This window comes from Lycorma delicatula, chromosome 9, assembly GCF_047948215.1.
Source record: "Lycorma delicatula isolate Av1 chromosome 9, ASM4794821v1, whole genome shotgun sequence".
Lineage (NCBI taxonomy): Eukaryota > Metazoa > Arthropoda > Insecta > Hemiptera > Fulgoridae > Lycorma > Lycorma delicatula.
In genome coordinates, this window is record NC_134463.1 from 53,063,707 (window position 1) to 53,086,785 (window position 23,079).

Here is a 23,079-nt window from a genome sequence, read left to right on the forward strand (position 1 = left end):
ATACATTTTTTATACAGCATTTATTCCTTCTCAGTTATTTATAAAAATTAAGCTGTTTATAAACAAGCTATAATATACTTAACTTCTTAATATTGTATTTTTTTGGTGATATCCTTTTTCATTTCACTGATAAATAATTTAATTATGTAGATTGAACTTGGTAAAGAATATTTTATTAACTTTAACTGTAATTTGTATATATCTAGTGTTTTGGATTCTGAAAATAAAGAAAAAATATCAATTCTTTCATATAAAGTAGAATATAATATGTGTTAAGTGTTCTGAACATAATCGTTTCTTTTATCTACTATGTTAAATAAATCAAGTGAAATAAAATGTTTATTTGGCATTTTTATAATTGTTTACATTATATTCTTTGACTTTCTTTATTTAAAAAAAAATATTAAAACAAAGAAGAAATTAGATCATATTTCTTATTTTTTATGGGTTTGAACACTTTTGATTTAGTAAATTGAAAAATATTTGATTTAAAAAAAAATTGTCTTTGTATTTAAATTCATGATTTTTCTTGTTTTACACAGACAGCTTTTTTTTTTCTTTTTTTTTTTTTTATATGTTATTAAACACCCCAAGGCAACCAGCCTCCGCCCGTTAGGATGTAGCATAGTCACCTTGCAGTGTCGTGGCAGCAGTCTCTGCCCACCCTATCTGCCTCCTGCCGGAGGATCTCCCGCCGGGGTCCCCAAAGCCTCGTCAGAGCGGGCCAACCACCTCTGCTGGACGGCCAACCCACTCCTCCGCAATGGGGCTACCCTCCCCTATCCTACTTGCAGCCGGCACGCCTTCCGCGCACCGCTGCACCTTTCGCGTTCCTCTCACACCTGAGGGTCCTTAATGCCATCATCGGGGAGCCCCGACTCCATAATATGGGGCCAGAACACCCTAGGCAATAACACAGACAGCTTGACAAAAAGTAAGCTAACTATACCTTTGTACATATCAAAGTAGTATTTACTCACAACAATATTCAATAAAATTCTTCTTTTTTTAATTACTAAACAACCTCAATCAAGCTTTCACATGCATTATAACGAGGAAGATGAGCTGAGTAATAAAACAATAAGTGAAAAATTCCAAACTCTTTCCAGTAAACCAAACCTAAGACAATCTAGAAGCCAGCACACTAACCAATACACCATAATCTATATTGATATAATAATAATAATAATAATAATAATCTATATTGATATAATATTTAATAGATATAATAAAGTCAATAGTTAGTTATTGATCAAAAAAATAATAATTTGTGCAGGGGAGATTATTAGTGGTAGAAAGTGCTGGTTTTCTCTTTTTTTTCTTTCATTATGATCACCTAAGGACCATGTGACAATTTAATTTCCTTCTCTTTTGTTGTTTCCTTGTCTTCCAGTATTCTTTCAACTTTTCACTATGCATTTTTTCCTTTCCTTGGACCACTTTGTTCCAGTTCTCTTTGCTACATTGGAACCCTTCTAATTTTTGCACATTCCATCAAAAACATATTTTTCTGTTATTTATTCTCTTTTATGTTATTAATTTCTAATTTTTTTTTTTTTATTTCTTTGATCGAGCTTGTTGTTAACTTCTTTTCCCTAAGGTACTTGAAAATCTGTTTGTTTAACCTTTGTCATTCATTCCAAATAAGAGCCCAAAGAAAATCAATCTTCGTTTTCTCATTATTTCCAAACCTTTTTTTTCTATATTTTTATGCTTCACCATTACTTCTTATTTTCCAGCCATCAGTGGAGCCAATAATTCTAACAATTCTAATTTATAATTAATTTATTTTTTATTTTTTTATTTATTTATTTATTTTTTTAATTTTCTAAGACAGACTGAAAAACCTGATACTCAGTAAATATCAGGATATTTTACAATGAAGATTCATGATACAACCACAGTTATACTATGTATGGATTCATTTAAAACTTAATGGTGGTTTAAAAGAAGCATTTACAGAAATGAAATCTCAAGGTTTTCTCTGAATAGCTGCTTATAAAAAATAATCTATCCTATGGATTTCTCCTGTACATCACCAAATATTCTTACTTTTTTTTATGTACACCAGGATTTTAGTTATTATTTATGTTAGTCTCTTCTCTTCTTCATTTCCTATATAATGATCTTGATTTTCTTATAAATTTTCTTCAGTCTATCCAGCTTGATTTCTTCCTACTTATTGGTTTTTAAGAAATTTATTTCTGACTCAATCCATCTAGTTTTTCTTATTTACAATTGCTCTCAAATTTATCTGAAAAACCGCATTTTTTTTCTTTTTCTCATTTCTTCTTTAAGTGTCTTAAGCTGTTGTACAGCGCCAGTTTTTATTTCGGATGAAATACTTGATAAACTGCTTTATAACTGTTGTAGCAATGTTCTTAGTAGTAACAAATAATTATTTTACTTTCAGAAATGCTATACCTATCTCAGCTGATTTTATTCCTTACATCATCCGAACATTTATTAGATTTTAGTTGTTTTGCTGTTGTCTTTCTATTAAATAGCAGAAATATATTATATGTAAATCTATAGAGTTTTATATAGAATAGCTGTATAACTCTGTAGAACATTTAGGCCATCTAAACAACTCTATAGCTTGAGGTATATAATATCATTGTTCAATACCACAGAAAAATATCGCTCTTTTATAAATTCTTATTGAAAGAATTTATATTAGTTTAATAAGAATATATATTAGTTTAAATTGTTAAATGTGTACCTGAATTTTGGATGTAAATTATTGTTTAAGCGGTAAAATAAATTCTGGTACAACAAAGTTTTGTTTACAAAAAATAAAATGAAAAAATGACATTGTATGATCTAAACCATTAATATAATGAAAATTTATTTTTACTTAAATCAATTTTTGGCATTTTTATTTCAGACATTTATTTGCAATTGGTTCTGCAGCCTACAGTGCATTATCTAGATGTAGTCAAGTAGTAGTAATTTCCGGTGAATCAGGATCAGGTAAAACAGAATCGACCAAACTTGTAATGCAATATTTAGCAGCTGTCAATAAATCGCCATCGAATCTTATAACTGAGCAAATACTTGAAGCTTCACCTTTACTTGAAAGTTTTGGAAATGCCAAAACTGTTCGTAATGATAATTCATCACGTTTTGGGAAATTTCTAGAAGTTCATTTCAAAGAGTAAGTTTATTTCACATTTTAAATACAATTTCATTATAATTTATTGCAATTTAAATTATTATTATCTAAATTCACTTAGATGTAAGTAAATTAATAAGTATTCCATCATGAAACTGTTATGAATAGCCTAATAGATAATACCTTGGCTGCTTAAGATATAAAAAAAATAGTTACAATGATAGAATTCTGGAATTTACTATTTACTATAGATATAATATGCTGTTACATTAACATGTTGGCTGCTTTTTTTTTTTTTGCCAATTTTATGTGTTGTAAGACCCCATTGTCTGGTATTTGTGTTTCCACTGATACATTACAGGACACCTGTATCTAGTAAGCCTTTACCCCTTCTAATGCTATCTGTCAGTCACTGATAGATCTATTTGTGAATTCTGTATTTAAATCAGGCGTACTGGTCATCCAGTTCAGTATGAATTTAATCCTTTTAATGCCACAAATCTTTAGAATTACTTACTATGATGTAAATAAATAAATGGGGAGGTTAGATGAAAGAAACACATGATACACAAAGGGAAAATTGAGGGGAGAATAGGATGCCTCACCATAAATGCTCATACAGGATATGCGTAACCAGTGCTGCAGTCAATGAATTAAGGTACTTGTAACCTTATGATGGGGTAAGCTGTAGATTGTCAGTATTTCATCTATTTTATTTTACTGTCAGTATCTCAGTCTAATTGAATGAGAGAACCCTATAAATTGGAACTATTGGTTAATAAATTACACTTGGATTATTAAATAGAGTTCAATATGTACAGGCAGAGTTGACTGTATTCATATGTAATTTATAACCTGTGTAATCTATTTTAATAGATTTAAATATTATCAAGATATATTTTACACTGATTGGTTTGTTTGTAAACTTTCATAATTTTTTTGTTGAATTTTTTCAAGATATTTGGTCATAATTTTTTATTTATTTGTATAAATACACCAAACAGAAAGTGATATTAGTCTGAGTGTGATTATACAATTTAAACATATGTAAAAATAAACCATTGCATTTATTCTTCCAAAATTGTAGTGTAATATTGCAGCCAATGAATATTGAAATGAGAGCATAAGAAAGATTTTTTGGAAAACAGAATAAAAGAAAAAATAGATTACACGTTTAGGTCAAGTGAAGCACAAACTGTACTTTAATAACTGTAGTGTGGAAATATATGTGGAAAATCATGTTTTACCCAGGGTTTGGTAAAAAAAAAGTACAGGTTTTACAATTATGATGTACAAGAACACACACAAAAATAAACAAAGTAATTGTAAAATTTGTTTACTTTTCTCTTATTTTTGTTTTTATAAACTTCAGAAATATTCTGATTTAAACCAAAGGTTTTTGCAAAATATTAACATAATTAATTAAAAGTTTTGTAGTGGTAAATTGATTAAGTAATTAAATAAAGCATAACATTATATCTCAGAACCTAATCAACAATCCCTGCTGGATAAATACTGTTGTAAAACTGGTTAGTTTTTCACAGTCTATAAATTTTAATCAAGATTCCAGTAACATAATTGTTTGGTCATCACCACTACCTCTTTATCTTATAATTACTACTGTATTTTTGTTTTTAATTAATATAATGTTTCAGTAATGCAATTTACATTAAACAGATCAATGCATCTACTTTAAACAGATGATAAACATGGCACTGAGTTTAATATCTCAGTGGGTTAATGAGATAACATCTCATTAAGTGTTATCTCTTTCTATAATGTCAAAATGAAAAACACTACTTCTTAAAAGAAAATTATCTGTATCAAAAAATTATTATTATTGTGTAATAAGAATAGACATAAAAAACAAATTAGACCATCAAAAAATTGACCTACAGTAAAAACTTACATTACAAAAATCAATAGTTTAAGTAATTTTTTACCACATTAATTCATCACCCAAAACAAATGCACAATATAAACTCTTTCTAAAAGCATAATCAAGCATCTTATTAATCTGATTTTAAATTTTATTTTTCTTCCAAATATTTTATTATCAAATGGCAAAATATGAGATAAATCCCAAATGTTATTACAATGTGTAATAAGTTCAGTAGTTCAGTAGTAGATTTAGTAGTTCAGTAAATTTAGTCGTTTTTAGTGTTTATTGGAACATTATGTTTTGAAAATCAGATTTTCATTCTGTGGTAATATTATTTTACTATTAATGACATGTAACCAAATGAAATTAATCCATTGTTAAGATGAAGGTAAAATATCTAATTGAATTGCAAGTATGAAACTACTCTATGCTAACAATTGTCAATGAAGAGTAACAGTCACAGAGATGACAATCAGCAGGTTGAATCATGATAATACATTGTTCTTTGTAGGTAAAGTTAATTAAACAAACATTTTTATCACATTTATACAAACAAATTAAATTAATTATATCACAGTTTTTAATATAGGTAGTATTATGTAAATACAGTATTTTAATCAGATTGATATTTGATAATAAGGTAATATCTAATATTTAATATTATTACATAATAATGTGTTATACAATTCATATCAAAGGATAGGTATGCCTAGACCACTAATAAAAAAGAACTATCCCATCATGTATTTGCCTAGAAGGATCACAAGAAACTATGAAAAAAGATAAATCACAGCAGAATTAGAAAATACAAAATTAATAATTAAAACAAAGTCGTAGTTAAAATCCATATCAATATCAAAAATAACAAAATTAATGAAATAATATGCAAATATGTGATAAAAAGAAATTATTATAAAATTAAAATAACTATTTTGAAGGCAATCATTAAAAAACATTTTTATTATGTGCAAGTATATTCTAATTCATTTTAAACAAAAATTAAGTAAAATTGTTAAATTTAATTTTAAATAAAATTGTTAGACAATCCTTCGAATGTGCAGTAATGAATTCAAAATTGAAATAATATGTAAAACCATAAGTTTATCTCATATGATGAAGTATTTACTGTAATTTTCAAATATTATTATTAGAATGTTATTAAGAATAAATAATAATTATTTTTTTTCACTTGAATAAATTAGAATTTTTAATTGAATAGATAGTAAATTATTTTTTTTTTTTTTTGTTTTACAGTGGTGTTATTCTAGGTGCTAAAGTAACTGAATACCTTTTAGAAAAATCAAGAATAGTTACACAAGCACCAGATGAAAGAAATTACCATGTATTTTATGAACTTTTAGCTGGATTATCTGAAGAAACCAAATTAAAATATGGTCTTTTATCTGCTGACAAATATTTCTATCTCAATCAGGTAATTGTATTGTTTTATATATATATAATTTTTAAAATTTTCTGATTATAATAAGTTAGTTACGGATAAATAACACTCATTAAAATAAAAAATCATGTAACTTAATGGTTTTATTTTATTTATGTAATAAATCAGTCATTTTGATTAATACATTTAATGTTCAATCAATTTCATTATACAGTGCCGAACTTATTCTAAGATATATCTCTTTGTGTTTAATGTGAAAGAAATTGAAACAGGTTACTGTAAAAATTTATTAATTTTTAAATGTTATTTTAAATTTAATGTGAAAATCAAAAAAGAATAAACTGCAATTGCAGCAGCTTATAGAAATCTTATTTGAAAGAATATCAAAATGAGAATGATATTTTGTGTGGTTTTTACTTATTGTTATTTAGAGATTTTTAAAGCAGTGCGAAGAAATGTTTCATGTTATGAATAAAACATGACAGTTCTTGTTCTTTGTATGCAGATTGCTGTCATGTAATATTATTATTATTACTTTAATGTAATAAAGTAAAGGTTTTTTATGTATGTGCATTGGTTCTTACCAACGTGATTATAGTTTCAGAAGTATAAAAAAAATAAATAATTATAAATCACCTTTTCAATATTTCTACTTTTAAGTAGATACAAATTTTGAGATAGTACCATTATAATTGATTAAGTAGTTAAATGAATTTTACCTTCTTATACAATTGCACTTAAATGTGAATTTTACTCACCGTATTGAATTGAATGATTTTTTTTTTATCCAATCATAGATGAAAAATATTGAAATAATGTTGAAATATGGCACAAAGTCATGTCTCAAATGGAAATTTATTTTGTGAATATTGTTGTTATTAAGGATTATTAGTTTGTAAATTTTAAAGACACATCTTTACAACATTCACATTGTTTAAAGGTGGAATTTCTCATTGTTAACAAAATTTGACTGAGTTAGCTAAAATAAATAATCATGTAATAGGGAAGGTTAATAAAAGGTTAAAGGTTATATTAATTTTTTGCAAATTTTTTGATCAGATTTTTTTTTTTGTAAATAAAATTTTAATTCCCTTATTATGGAATTGCAATATACCTAAAACAATAATCATAAAGTAACATGATTTTATAAGAATGTAATTTAAATATTATTATGTAGAAAAGCAGGACATGTTAAAATGTATAAAGCAGAAAATATTGTTACAAAAATCATTCAGTAATTTGATCCATGTTAATAGCAACTAAGCTAGCACTCCATATTCTTTTTCTCTACATCCATTGCTGCACTCTGATAATGTAATTCTCTCAGTAAGGATATAGACCAAGTTGTAGGTGAACTGATTTTTCATAAACTGACTTTCATTCATTAAATAAATTTTTGTATTACAGCTCTTATCTACCCCTTTTATTACCTATCAGTAGTAATAACAAAGACTAATTTTCATAAAAATGGTAAAAATAACTTTATTGTTCTGAGAATTCTACACCCTTACTGCCCTTATCTATTTTACTTTAATATTGGTATTATTATCTTGGACGTGTATTTTAACAAAAAAGATAAGACAGAGGAAACAAAAAAAGAAATGTTAAAAAATTAATGGAAACTATCTTTGCCCAGAATCAAAGTCAAGACAATCAAATGTAGAAGCTATCATATTAACCACTTTACCTAATGATTAAATTAATCTATTTGATGTTGTAAGATAAAGTCACTAACTGTAGTTACTGATGAGTGATTACCGAAATTCATTGTTAATAATAAATAACAGTTCATATGTGTAAAAGAAATTAAGGAAAAATCCTTGATTTAAACAGGATGAAACTCTATTTAAGTAAGAACGTTTTTACTTGTTGTTTTACTACTACTGAGAATTTTGAACACTGCTGATCATCACCGTGTATTTTTTTTGCACTGAAGTATCAGACGTAGAACCTGTATAGTACAAGGAATTTAGATCATGACTTTCAATCACCTGGGAATATTCCTCCATCATTTTTTTTAAGTGCACACAATTAGTTTTATCAGAATAAACTGCATTTTAATTAAAATAGAATAATTTTAAAATTTTAGTATATCTGAATTTGAGTTCAGTATTTTATTTTTATTTTGGTGTAAATCAGAAAAGTGTATTCAGTTAATTATCTTATAAAATTTATAATAATATCAATTTATTAATATAAATATTTTAATCATTATTAATATTAATTTTAAATTGGCATGACTAAATTTTAAAAAAATCCTTCTTTTTACTGGAAAGAGTATTTTCAAAGTAAAAATTATTATTGATGTAAGAATTTCAAACTTTTTTTAAATTTTATAATAATTTCATGAAACCCATTATATTAGATAAGTTGATAAGGATAGAATGTAAAAAAATGTAATGTTTTTGAAATAACACACAACATATCAGATATGTATAAAATGAAATGTTAGCTTAATTTCTTATTTTAAGCCTTGAATATACTAGTAATATATTACTCTAATAATTACTTTCTTTTATTTTAGGGTGGCAGTTGTGAAATAGATGGAAAATATGATAGTGAAGACTTTCAGTCATTATTATCTGCCATGCAAGTTCTTGGATTTACATCAGAAGAACAAGATACTATTTTTAGAATACTTGCATCTGGTATATATATATTTTTTTAGTTTATTTTACATTAATATCTAAATAACATTTAAAATATTATTTTAAGAAACAATTTTATCAATGTAAATATGTTCTGTAACAATAGTTAACCTCACTAAATTTCCTAATAATTCACTAAAAAACTACCCTCAATTTTATTAAAAAAAAAACATAACAAATTCATAGGATAAGATATGTTTGTAAATGAATGTTATATTCCATCAACTGAGGTATCTCTTACAGCTTTGACGATACAGTTTTTATATCCTACTACATTATAGAATTGTTTTGAAACACTTCTTCTGATATATACGGTGAGCAAACTAACCAAAGATCTGTTGAGATTATATAAAAACTTATAAATCTAATCTGCATACCGACAAATATTTGTATATTTACATCCTAATGCTTTCAGAAAATTATTTCCATCTTCAAAGACGTTTCGTAACTATATAATAATACTTCACATATTAAATGAATTAATTAAATAAAAACATATTTGTATAAATAAATCAATTGATTGTCAGTTATTAAAATCAAGTCATGCGTAATGCGTCTTGTCAATGTGGTACTCATAACAATTGTAACTACCACACTGACAAGACACATTACATATGACTTGATTTTAATAATTGATGATCAATTGTTTTATTTGTACAAATATGTTTTTATTTATCTAACTCATTTAATATGTGAAGTATTATTATTATTATATGTACAATTAGTTACAATATATATTTGAAGATGGAAATAATTTTCTGAAAGCGTTAGGATCTAAATTAATACAAATATTTGTTGTTAAGCAGATTATATTTATATTTATAATTTTTTATATAATATTTATACCAATGAGCCATGTTAAAATTAGTCTTGAGATTAGTTGATCATCTGAAAAGTTTATGGAACATTTCAATTGCTAATTGCTTTATCGGATGTGTCACTTTTCCATTTCCAATTTGCTTAGGAATTAAATTTTGTTTGACCTTAACTTCATAAATTAATTTTTTAGCTATCTGAACAAGGTATCCCAGTCTGATATGAAATAACTTAGAAGGAGAGCTCTATTGATTTTATTGAAAATTCTCTGTAAAGTATTCATTAATTTATGTTTAGTACTCTACGTTAATGAAGGCTAGGCTAAGCAGAGAAAGAAACCGCACTTTTGTTTCTTAACCTACCCTTAATATTACCAATATCAAAAAAACATTATTTTGCAACATTATTTTCTTAGAATAGAAGCATCAAGAAGCAACATCAATAGATTTTTCTTCTAAATAAGCTTCAGTTGATATCATCCTATCAACTTGCATGGCACTAATGATAGGCAAACTAAAATCCAACTAATTTACTACATCTTTATTCATATAGCTAAAGTAGCTATCAACATTACAAGTGTGCAGTAATGATAATGTTAGTTCTTCTACACTTTCAAAATCGGCTAACTTTCAAAATATCTTAGGCAAAAATGTATCACTGTTATCTAATGTCTTATGATTTTTAAAGCTGTGAATCTTGATTCAAATATTTTATTAAAATCGTAAATGTTTGCCTTTTGACATATGGTAATTTTGTTGTTTTATGTTAGATTTTTAATATTGTTTTAATTTTGGTTTTATTTCACATCTAGCCTACTGCCTAGATGTTTTACATTTGTTTAATTTTTAAGATAAATTTTAATTGTTAACTTTTAATTATTTAGTATAGTAAATGTGTGTCTCGGCGTTGATAATGTCATCTCATTGTGTGCACAGGGAAAAAAATATCTACATGTCAAGATTATTCTTACATGGTTCAAACAAGAATACCGAGTAGTCTTCTGTTTAAGAGAAAAAAATTTTAAAACTTAGGGGATTTTTTATTACGCAAAGTAATAAAAAATCCCCTAGATATTGATGAATTTAAATATAATAATAGTAATAATAAAAGTAGACTGTCACTTCTGAGTATTACTAATGTTAATTAGGAATTTAAGAAACGTGAATAAAAGTTAATGAAATTTCATTGTGAATGTTATTACAGTTATAAAAAAAAATTCAGAAATTAAAATAATATGTATCTTTGAAAACATCAACAATATAAAATTAGGAATGTTCAGAAAACAAATTAAAAGGCTCTGATGAAAAACCCAGTAATGACGGTTTAAAAAACTGCCATTCAGAAACTAAACTGAATTATTCAACTGCGAAGAATTTAAAAATGTACCAAGCAAATATCATTACTAAAAACAATGTTTAATAATCATCATTATTAAGATAAGTAATAAATAAAATAACAATACTGTTCTTATTATTTTATTATAGTGTTACATTTGGGTAATGTATATTTCCATCGAAAACAATTAAAACATGGGCAAGAAGGAGTTGAAATTGGTTCAGATGCTGAAATTCGTTGGACTGGCCATCTTTTACAATTAAGTGTTGATGGTATCAAACAAGCTCTAACAACTAAAACAACTGTAAGTATTTTTCAGATTAATACTCATATTGTTGGTTTTAAAAATTGTTAAAGTTTCTTTTTATGCTAACAACAATGAAAACTAAATTTTTCTTGCAAAATGAAAATTGAAGAAAGAAAGTGGTTTAGATATTTAATGAGATTAAAGTGGTTAATTATAAATCTAATGCTTGTTATGGTTTATTCATTCAATTATTATTAATATTAATCTTGTCTTAAAGTAAATATAAATTTAAAAAAATTTGGGATTGATCAATAAAATTTTCTTGTACAAAATGTAAATATGTAGGGTCACATATTTAGGGAAATCACATTTATAATATCCTTTAACATTTATAATATAAACTAAAACATTTTTGAGTTAAAAAGCAAATTGTTTATTTTTAACCAAAAGAATCTGTGAAGTTAATTTCATAATGCAAGAGTTGTATATGATTTTTTATGAATATAAATAAACCAGTCTCACTATGGTTATGAAATTACATTTATGTTATTGTTATTGTAGAAAATACATACAATTAAAATAATTCTATTGTTCCAAGTGACTAATTTACTGAATAATAATATGTCATAACTTAAAACAGGAAAATATAATTCAAAAACATAGTTATATGCAGATGAGTAATTGCAGTGTACGTAGTACATTGTATATGATGTAATATGCAGCAATTAATCTATATATAATATTTTCTTCAGATAATCTTAATCAAGTAAGTTAACTGTCAAAGGATCTTTTATTATTTTTAGCCATCATTAAATACTACACTTCTTTTGCAATCACATCTATAAATTTTTTTCTTTTCAAGCTTTTTTATGAAAAAATAAACCCATTATCTGTATTTTATGCAAAAATAAATTTATACATAAAAAAAGGAATTTTTTTTACAAAAATTGATAAATAAATCAGTATATAGATAACATTTACCCCTCAAACATATACATATATATTTAAACTGTTCTGATGGTAAAATATTCTTGATTGGTCAATTCAAACACAATTGTAAATAAAGATACAATTGTACTTAAAACCCCTCTACTGTAGCATAGGCTCAACATTCACTACCCACCTCAGAGACAAAAATCATACAAAATATTAAAACTACCAACATTGTCAGCAACCTCAGTAAAATATTTATTATATATTTTCTTTGTTTTCATTTCAACATATTTCAATGTTATGGAATGTATAAACATATGAATACAAATAATATTGATGATCTAAATGAACAAACACAAATCAAATTGCTTTTCAATCACATCTTAATATACGACAGTCTAATAAAATAAATATCAGCTAATGCCATTATAAAACATAGCAGTACTAATCACTGAGGATGATTGCAAAGACAACTGAAAACATTTGAAGTTTTTAAAAATATTTTATAAACCATTTTCATGCAGTTTGTCATTAACAATTTAAATTTTAAATTAAACAGTAAAATTACAAATAAAATTAAAAAATATTTGAATAAGGATTTAAATTTATATGCAAGTAATAGATCATTTACAGTTAAATAGTTAGATTGTTGGGTATGAATGAGTATAAAAAAGGTTACATACACACACTGGAAAAGACTTAGAACCACAAAAAATCATATATCAAACTGACAATACAATAATAAGCACTAGGGTTTTAACCTCTTAGCTGCACCAATACAGTAGAAAGGTGAGAAAGGAGTAAACCTTCAACCATTCATAATACTTTTAATAAAATTAAATAAATATCACAAACAGTTAGAAGGTCCTTTGTGACCTCTCTATTTGTTTAATAAAAAAAAAAATCTCAGTGAATATTCAGTTACCTACTATTATGTTTTTTACAGGAGGCAAGAAATGAAAGATTATTAACAGCTCTTAGTATTGACCAAGCTCTTGATGCAAGGGATGCATTTGCCAAAGCACTGTACAGTTCATTATTTGCTTGGCTTGTTGCAAGAATAAATCACATTGTTTATAAGGGTACAAAAAAGACAACAGCTATATCTATTCTAGACATTTTTGGTTTTGAAGATTTTAAGGTAAAATAATATTTTTTATTGACTCAATATTTTTTTATTGTAATTTGCATTTTAAATATAAATATTTATTTAATGTAAAATTTTATGCTTAAATGATTTAATAATTAATTTTAATTAGTTTTTCTTTCATTAAATGTAAAACTGTTACTTCCAAGTAAACATAGTAATAGATTATTTCTTATTTTACAGGAAAATAGTTTTGAACAACTGTGTATTAATTATGCTAATGAAAATCTACAGTTTTATTTTAATAAACATATTTTTAAATTAGAACAACAAGAATATGCCAAAGAGAAAATTGTATGGCAAAATATTACATATTCAGTAAGTTTTTCTTTATATATAAATTTTACATCTCTTTATTACATCTTTCTTTTTTTGTATTTCTTGATATTTATATGTGTATTTATCTATCAACAATAGGCTGATGTCCAATATCAGTTACTGATGAATGATAATGAATTTTGTAGCACATGAAAAAATGCCATACCTTGCAAGTAGTTAAACTCAGAATCCTACAGGTGAAAGGAAGAAGCATCATCACTCTGCCATTGAGATCAATACATAATTTGTGCTCATTTTTTGTAAATATGAGTATTTCGCCATAGTTGAATATTAACATTAAGTTCAGTGTATGACTAGAATTATAAAGTGTGTTGTAATTCATGGTAATTATCTCACTAAATTAAAGTGACTGTTATTTTTATTTGCTGTTTAGGAAATTTTAAAATAAATTTTCAGTTTTGATGATTTACTATAGCCTTTTATTATAACAACAAATTTTACATAAACCATCACATCACTTCATAAGTTGTAATGAATAAAATCTACAAAGTATCCCGATTGTGAGTGAACATTGGATCAGATATTCAGAACAAGTCAATATTGAACACTAAGCATCTACAGTAAATTTCATTACGTTAAGTTCTTATTTTTAGCTTGTAGTATACCAATTTGCACAACTATTTTGCATGACTATTTTGCTCTTAATTATTTTTGATGCAGACTTACTTAATTTTTTACAAAATATTACAGATGAGTGTTTATTAAAATCCAATTGTAAGACATCAGGGATTTTGGTTATTTATCTCCTAAATTCCTCATGTAAAATTTTGTAAGGATATGGTCATTACAAAATCTTACAGCAGAAAGTTAATGAAATTGAGTTTACTAAAGGTCCCTGAATAAGCTCAGTTAGTAATAATCCTACATCACTACATCATTTCTTACATATCACTGTTAACATACAGTATTATAATATTTATTCATTCATAATGATAATTTCATTCAACTTTAAAAATATTCACTTAAGGAGAATAATAATATTAACCAGTTTTAACAGAGAACAAAACCTTTAGACATGCCAAGAAAATTTAGATTAGTCAGGAAAACCTAAAGTATAATTTTTTTAAATCTATTTGAACTACTTTAATTATTATGAATAATATTGTTTTTATAGTTTCTTTATTATTTTTTTTTTCATAAAAATTTTAACTGTCTAGAAATATCCATCTAATTCCATATTAATTTCTGAATTTTTTTTATAATTTATTCAGACATACTAATATTTGCATCACATGATTTTTACTATCGTATTATTGCTGTATTTAAATTACCATAACAAATATTGTCTATGGGATGGAAAAAGTGGTATACAAGACACTGTTTTGCAGCTGAAAGGTGTTTGTAATTAACTTGCTTTAACATATCTAACCCAGACTGTTAATGGTTGTGATGCATGTTAAACATCTGAGGTACAAGAGGCACTAAAGAGAATAGCTTTCTCTGAGAGAAGTGTCATTAATTCTATTCAATCATTCCTTATGATAAAAACAGATTGAAGGTGTCACGTATAAGACTGCATGTTACCTGCATTATTGAATTCCACATCATTTTGTTGTTAAATAATTTATGCACTGTGAAGAAGATTACAATTAACTCCTTTATGTTTTTTTTATGCTTGTTTTAAGATCAAATTGAAATTGTTTTAAAATATGTACTATTAACTATGCTGTATGGCAACACTCTTTCTTCTTTTGTTGCATTTATTTATTATTTATTAGATTATCTGACAGGATAGGTAACCAGATGTTCTTTTGCAATTGCAATGAATTACGGGAGTTCAACCATATGAGTAATTGCTGTAATCAGTATGTGCTGCTGCCAAAATGCTACATGATTGAGCTATTTAATAAAATTATTTTTTGTTCTTAGTCTATTATAATATACTAAAATCTTATATTATTTTTTAATATAATGCAACTAACATTTTATAAATTGCATTTCAGGACAATTTGCCTGTAATTCATTTGTTGTCAAAAAAACCAGTTGGTATTTTACATCTTCTCGATGATGAATCTAATTTCCCTCGAGCAACTGATCTGTCATTTCTTGAAAAATGTCATTACAATCATGCTCTCAATGAATTATATTCACGTCCTCGATTAAATGGGCCAGAATTTGGTATTAGACATTTTGCTGGTCCTGTTTGGTACAATGTTGAAGGATTTCTTGATAAAAATAGAGATACTCTTAGACCTGATGTCGTAGAACTTCTTATATCCAGTTCACTTCCAGTAAGTTTATTTAATTTAATTTTTTAAAGCTATGCATTTAATTTTAAAAAATGTTTTTTTACAGCATCTACATTTATTTCTTATATTGAAATAATTATAAACATACATACACATTTTGTTAATGACTGAGTTATGATTTTTTTGCATAAAGTTAAAAATGTATTTGTTAAGTGGTAGATGGTGGTAAATACATAATAGGTGATATTTATATATTTATGGATGATATTATGATAATATATAAGTCATTTTGATGTTCCTATCAACTATTTTTAAAAATTTACAGCAGAAGATCTAGAAGAACTGCATTCTCTGAAAATAGAAAGCAAATTGTTTATTTTTCAATTTTGCATGAATCTCATCAATAATTTCATTCCATGTTGTCAAACGTTTTACATGCCATGACACCAAAGAGATACAAATGAGATACCAAAGAGATACTTAGCAAATGAGATTTTAAGAAATAAATATTATTATTTCCATTACATATTTTACCTTTTAGGTTTGATAAAATTAAAATATCTATCTATATTTATTTATTTATTTATTTTAAAGGTTCATAGCAATACAGATTGTGCTATTAGCACTTAAAAACCCATAAAAGATCTGTTGTTAGAAATTCTGGCTGACATACAGCAGCTCCTGCATTTATATACTAATTAAAATATTAATCACAGATGTTAGGATAAATTACTGAAATATAACTAAAATTTTAAGATTTTTATATCTAGTTTCTATTTAAAAAATTATTTACAACACTTTCAAATTACATGAAAATTGTTCTTCTACTGATAAAAGCTACAAAAAGCTTTTATCAAAGTTTTTTTTTCCGTAGCTTATTGTAAGCTACGAAAAGTTCTTCTGAAAGAAAACTTTCCATAAAATTTAAATGTGAGTCATTAATATAGTTTTTAACATTTTTAAAAAGTTTTATCAAATTTTGCCAAGGTTAGTAAATCAGTTTTCTGTCAAAAAATTTGATATAAATGTTATTATTTTTAAGAATAAAAAAAATTCAGTAATTTTCTTAAAATAATTAACATGAAGTGATGAATTTTTTACAAACTAAAAAGCTGTAGATATTATCTTCAAATAATATTTTTGAACATTTATTCAACAAAAAATTTGACATTTTATTAAATAAAAAAGGAAATTTTTGCAGTCTTTTTCTCATAAAATTTCATATTTTTTTAATGAGAATACAGAATATGGTAAAAATTAAAGTCCATGCAATGCAATTGTTAATTTTTACAATTGTTAACTGTTATGAAAATAAAGAACTGAATCAACCAATTGTAGAAAAGTATAATTTACTCAATAAATTTGGGTATAGGTTATGATAGTAGTACCTAGAAACTGGTTACCAAAATTTTAATGAATATGACTTATTTAAATAACTGTTAATAATTTTATATCCTTGGTGTCTGAATTGGTAGGACAACTAATTAATATACTAAAATCCCATGTTAGATTTCCAGCTTGGACTTAGCATTTCTTTATCAGGCCCAGTTTTAAAATTACCTTTATGTAAGGAAAAGATTTCGTAGAAAACAATAATTTAAAAAAAAGTTGTCAATAACCAGCCATAATTTAGCTGGAACTGCAGTTCAACACCGCAGCACTGATGATGAGCTATTATTGAAAGCATTTTCATATTAAATAGAAAACTTTTGCTTACTTATAATTTTTTTATAGTTTGTCATTAAAATGAAAAAACATTTTTAATTGCTGACATTACACAATAGGCACCTTAATCCCTCCTTGCACTTTTTGCTAGGAGTCGTTAACTTTTTGTAACTCCTAGCAGTGGCAGAATTACCATTTCATCAAACTTTTCTAAGGAAGCACTTGTGTTTCCCCAGATTTACAGAGCCAGCCAATATGATAGCAGACTAAGTTCCTGTGGTACCTATCTAATGATGAACAAATTAAGGATAAGGAAAACTGCATTAAGTGAGGAGACAATCAACCTATGGAAGAAATGTAACACCCTTAAGTTACTGGAGTTGTTAAACGTCTTATAATAATTAACAGATCTTAATTCTAATAATTTACATATGACAATTTCACATAATCTAACAATTTTGTAACAGTGATTTTAAACAAATAATTAATTTACTAATAATGAATATTTTTAAATTTTTTATTCAGATGTTGAGCAAAATGTTTGTGTCAGTGAGAGGTAGTCAAGAAGCATCAAAAACTTTAAATAAATCTAATGGTAGATTTATAACAATGAAACCACGTACTCCAACAGTTGCTGCTAGATTTCATGATTCATTACAACAACTTTTAGAATCGATGTCAAAGTAAGTTTTTGCCTTGTTTGTTTGTCTGACATATTGTCACAGTTCATAACTAGTAACTTTACTGTTATTATTTAGTTAAAATAACTTACTTGATTCACAAATAAGTTTTACCTTACATCACACATTAATTACAGAATGATAATAATTAATTGATGAGTTAAAACACATTTACTTCTGACAATTAAAAATATTTTTTAAGCTCCAAATTTATTTTCATGATGATATTTAAACAAAGCTTAGGTTCACTAAAAATACGTAATTTACTGGAATAAGGTCACAAATTACAATGTGTCCAATCAGGGGTTAATTATGAAAAGAACACATGGTTCTATGGAACACAAGGAGCTTATCGAAACCAGAAGGAGAATTTATTTAGATTTGCCTGATTAATTTATTAATACTATTTCAGATTGATTAACTCTACATCTAGATCCTTTTCACTAAGAAAATCTGTTTCACACAACTCATTTTAATCTAATTGTCATTTAATCATAACTAAAATTTAAAGAATATTTATTTAATTTTTTTTTACAGATGTAATCCATGGTTTGTACGATGTATTAAACCAAATAATGATAAGGCAGCTATGAAATTTGATATGCCGATTGTTTTAGAGCAACTTCGTTATTCTGGTATGTTAGAGACAATAAGAATCAGAAAGGTTGGTTACCCAATTCGTATAAAATTTCAAGAATTTGCTGAAAGATATCGTTACCTTTTACCTACTCGTACTGTACCACCAAGAGGAACACCATCAAGGTAATTAATGTCACAAAAGAAAATTAAACTTCCATAAGATTTTTTTAATGATATTCATTAAAGATTAAAAATGGTAAAGAAGTTACTTAGATTATAAGAGGCTAAGGAACTTTCTTTGGAAAACTCATAATTTTATCAGAATGCCTTATGATCCCACTTTCAAAAAACTCAATAACATCATAACTCAGTTATTCATTATTTTTCAAAACTTACTTTCAGTTATTTAAAAAAAATAAAATGTTAAAAAAAATTAAATGGATTTTTATGAACCTGAAAACAAAAATATTTGCTTTTGTTATCTAATATCATTTCAATTTCCCATTAGACAAACAAATACAAAATGGCTGCCAGTATTTCTTTTGTTAGGTATTTTAATATAGTAACTGTAATGTGTAATGACATTGATTGATAATATAAGTTGCTCAACAAAGTGTAACAAATCTTTAGTTTAATTTTATAGTTTCTTTACTAGAAAAATGAATTTAAATATTTTACTAACATACTTTTTCAAAATGGTAACCAATTTGTTTTTAAAAAATATGTTATCTGTTTCTCAAAACCTATTATGCTAACTTTCAAAAAACAAATGTAAAGTTTATTATTCATTCCTTTTTCATTCATAGGTAATGTGTACAAAATCCCTTCTGTGTTGCATTTGATTTTTTATACATTTCCATAATTATAGTTTATATATGATCCTAATATTAGATAAGTTTTAAAAAAAGTAATAAAAATTATATCCTTTTGATTTTAATATAAACATGTTTAACTTGACTGAAAATAGTTATTGAAAATGTTCAAATAATTTCCTGTGTAATATAAATTATGTATCTGAATTATAATCTCTTAAAATTACAATGTTAATACACTGTTGAGAATGGATTATTATAATTAGAAAGCTTTTTATATTTGAATTTTTAACTTATGAAAGAAAAAAGGTAGTTCTTAAATTGTTTTATTAAATTGTTAGTGTGGTTCTTAATTATTTATATTTGTTTGTTCTTTCTGCAGGGAATTATGCAATTTGATTCTTGAAAGGCATGGTGGTGAATATCAGTTAGGTACAACAAAGGTATTTTTAAGAGAAAACCTGGAAAGAGCTTTAGAAAGAGATAGAGCAGCCATATTAAGAAGAGCAGCAATTATATTGCAACAATGGGTTAGAGGATTCCTTGCTAGAAAACATTATCAAATGTCGAAGAAAAGTGCCATAAAATTACAATCAGCTTACAGGTAACCAGAATACACAATACTTTGATATATATATATATATATTGCCTTCAGTTGTTATTATTTTCTCCAACCAGTTTTTCCAGTTACTGCCAGGTCAAGGTGTGTGTAGGCTTGCCGGTAGTAGTAATAGTACATCTGTAGCCTGACATAGCTGTAATGTATAGCTGACATAGCTGTATATGTAGTGTAAGTGTAAATGTACCAATAAACATATAGTCTGGAACAAACTCAGGTTGACCACTCCGCCATGTGGTTCTAGCATTCAAATCCATATAAAAGCAACTGACTGCCTTTACAAAGACTTGAACCTTAGAACGCTTGACTTTGAAAATCAGCTGATTTTGCAATGATGAGTTTAATAGTTTTAATTCCTAACATAGATAAACTTAACTCTACCATTCTGCTACCTCTGTGGCAGAGTGGTAGAAACTCAGCTTATTATCTATATCATTTTTCATAGTTACAATATTTCTATTTCATGTTTCCACTAACAATCTTAAAGCTTGTGTGGAGTCTGGACTTACATCCTGGCTGCACAGCTGTTACAGTCCATATAACTGGTAAAAATGGATTTCAATGAAATGTAACCATGCATAACATGTATCACTTTAACCTTACATTTTGTAAGGTTTCAGTTTCTGTTATTGTATAAAAAGTGAAAAAAACATATAAAATTGAGATTTATCATAGGAAAAAACAGTATAATTTGCATTGTAACAGAAATGGAAAAGAGAAAAAATTTTCTGTAACAGAAAATTTGATGGAGATCTGGAATTACACCCATCTCTTATAATTGTAACTTATTTGTAGAACTATGTCCATATTAATATTTCTGGTCCACCTTGAGAAACCAACCAAATAAAGTATGAAATTTAAAATATTTTAGAAATATTCATTAGTTAATTTATTTACATGATTTCTGTGTAGGGGTTGGAGAGAAAGGAAAAAGTATATAACATTAAGAAGAGGAATTGTTAAAGCTCAAGCTCACTTCAGAGGTAAACGCCAACGAAGAAGATATACACAACTTAAGGTAATAATTTATTTTTTAATTTGTTTTTTATTAATTTATTTTTTTGTAATTTTACTACAAGTTTTTCTTTTCTTGGCTATAATGTATAATTAGTCTCTAATCATGTTAATTTATAATAGTGTTTAGTATGTTAGTTTACATTTTCTTTAGTTGCAAGCTATCAATATTGTATTTAGAATTTTAGTTTTATACTACAAATATTTATGAACCCCTATTTCTTTTCTTCGTGTTTCTATTTGATAAATTAGTAATTATGTGAAGGAGTTACTCTGATTTTGTAATTCATAATTTTTCTAAGATATAATTCAGTAGCAGTACAGACTTTCTGCAAATAACTCTTTGGTCAATTAGACCTTTTCTGAGCTTCTGGGTTTTATACAGCAGCTGATGTAAGGTTGAAACCAGCCAAAAGGCTGGCAACTAGCAGAAATATGTCCTCTATTATTTCTTTTGTTACAAACATTGTTTGTTGATTGATACTTCTAGGATCTGTCTTACAAGAAAAATGTTAAGTACACCAGTTGCATATTCATCATTTTCTTAAAAGCATTATGAATTCCTTAAATTTTACTTAAACTGCTACAGTTGTTATAATTATTTTAATTTTTTTTTTTGTAAAATAATAAAATGAAAATTTTATTTTAAATGGTTGATGAAAAATTGGAAAACCATTTTTTTTTTTTTTTTTTTTTTAATTTACTTAAAATTTAAACCCAGATGGCTATTTGATTGTTAAACAGTCATCAATTTGAGATATTAAGGAATCAGTATGAAAAAAAATTGAATTGAAGAAATAATACATTAATAGTTAATTTTATCTTTTTCACTGATTATTTATTTTTTGTATCAACTCGTTTTTATATACTAAAGTTCTTTATACTAATTATTTTAGTCAAAATGGTCATATAGTTTTAGATTTAATGTAAACTTTTTTGTGAACAGTTTTAACTATTTTCTTGTTTACCAATTTTTTCAGTAAAATTGTAAAACCTTAAATAAAATGTTTTAAATAATTATTATCCAGTAGAACCCCTGTTAGTTTGATTGGGATCAATAGGTAGTTTATTAAATGAAAAAGTCAGTAAAGAGAGAGGGTTATTTCCTAAGAATAACACACGCAGTAAGTAATTTTTTTTGCATAATTTAATTTCATCAGATAAAATTTTACGTATAAATCTAACCTAATTAATAACCAACAAAGGATATTGTATAATTAAGTAAATATTTGAACTAATTTTTCTTACCAATTTATTTCAAATTCATTTAAACATTTTCTTTTACACAAACAATATCACTCTGCCCTTGAATTTTTAAATAACATTAATTAAAAATTTTTTTTTTAAATCTGATTTTTCTGGAACCCATTCAACATTTGCATAAATATGTTCAGAACAATTTTCAATAGCGCCTTCTCAATTGTGAATTATTTTGAAGTATAATTTTCTTAACATTTGGCACTGTTGGCATTGTACAATTTATATAAAAATAGAGTATCCACTTACCATCAATTGTGAGTATTGATTATCTAAGCACTTTCGTATTATTCCTCCATCATCAGGGATTATTGATTAATTATGAATTTTATATTTGTGCATATAAATTTTTATAAATAGGAGTTAGAATTACGTATTTTGAATTATAAATTTCATAACAGTT

At 25.9% G+C, this 23,079-nt stretch overlaps 1 protein-coding gene across 7 annotated transcripts in view; it reads left to right on the forward strand.

Annotated features, from left to right (window-relative positions):
• The window catches only part of Myo10A (unconventional myosin 10A), a 765,283-nt gene that overhangs the window by 651,039 nt on the left and 91,165 nt on the right, over window positions 1–23,079 (forward strand). For all 7 annotated transcript variants that reach the window (XM_075375939.1, XM_075375938.1, XM_075375940.1 and 4 more), the window contains 11 exons: window positions 2,888–3,157; window positions 6,252–6,429; window positions 8,921–9,044; window positions 11,345–11,499; window positions 13,322–13,516; window positions 13,706–13,840; window positions 15,805–16,092; window positions 18,241–18,398; window positions 18,933–19,157; window positions 20,169–20,390; window positions 21,318–21,423. In XM_075375939.1, coding sequence (XP_075232054.1) covers window positions 2,888–3,157; window positions 6,252–6,429; window positions 8,921–9,044; window positions 11,345–11,499; window positions 13,322–13,516; window positions 13,706–13,840; window positions 15,805–16,092; window positions 18,241–18,398; window positions 18,933–19,157; window positions 20,169–20,390; window positions 21,318–21,423 — 2,056 coding nt within the window. The remainder of the gene's footprint in view (window positions 1–2,887; window positions 3,158–6,251; window positions 6,430–8,920; window positions 9,045–11,344; window positions 11,500–13,321; window positions 13,517–13,705; window positions 13,841–15,804; window positions 16,093–18,240; window positions 18,399–18,932; window positions 19,158–20,168; window positions 20,391–21,317; window positions 21,424–23,079) is intronic.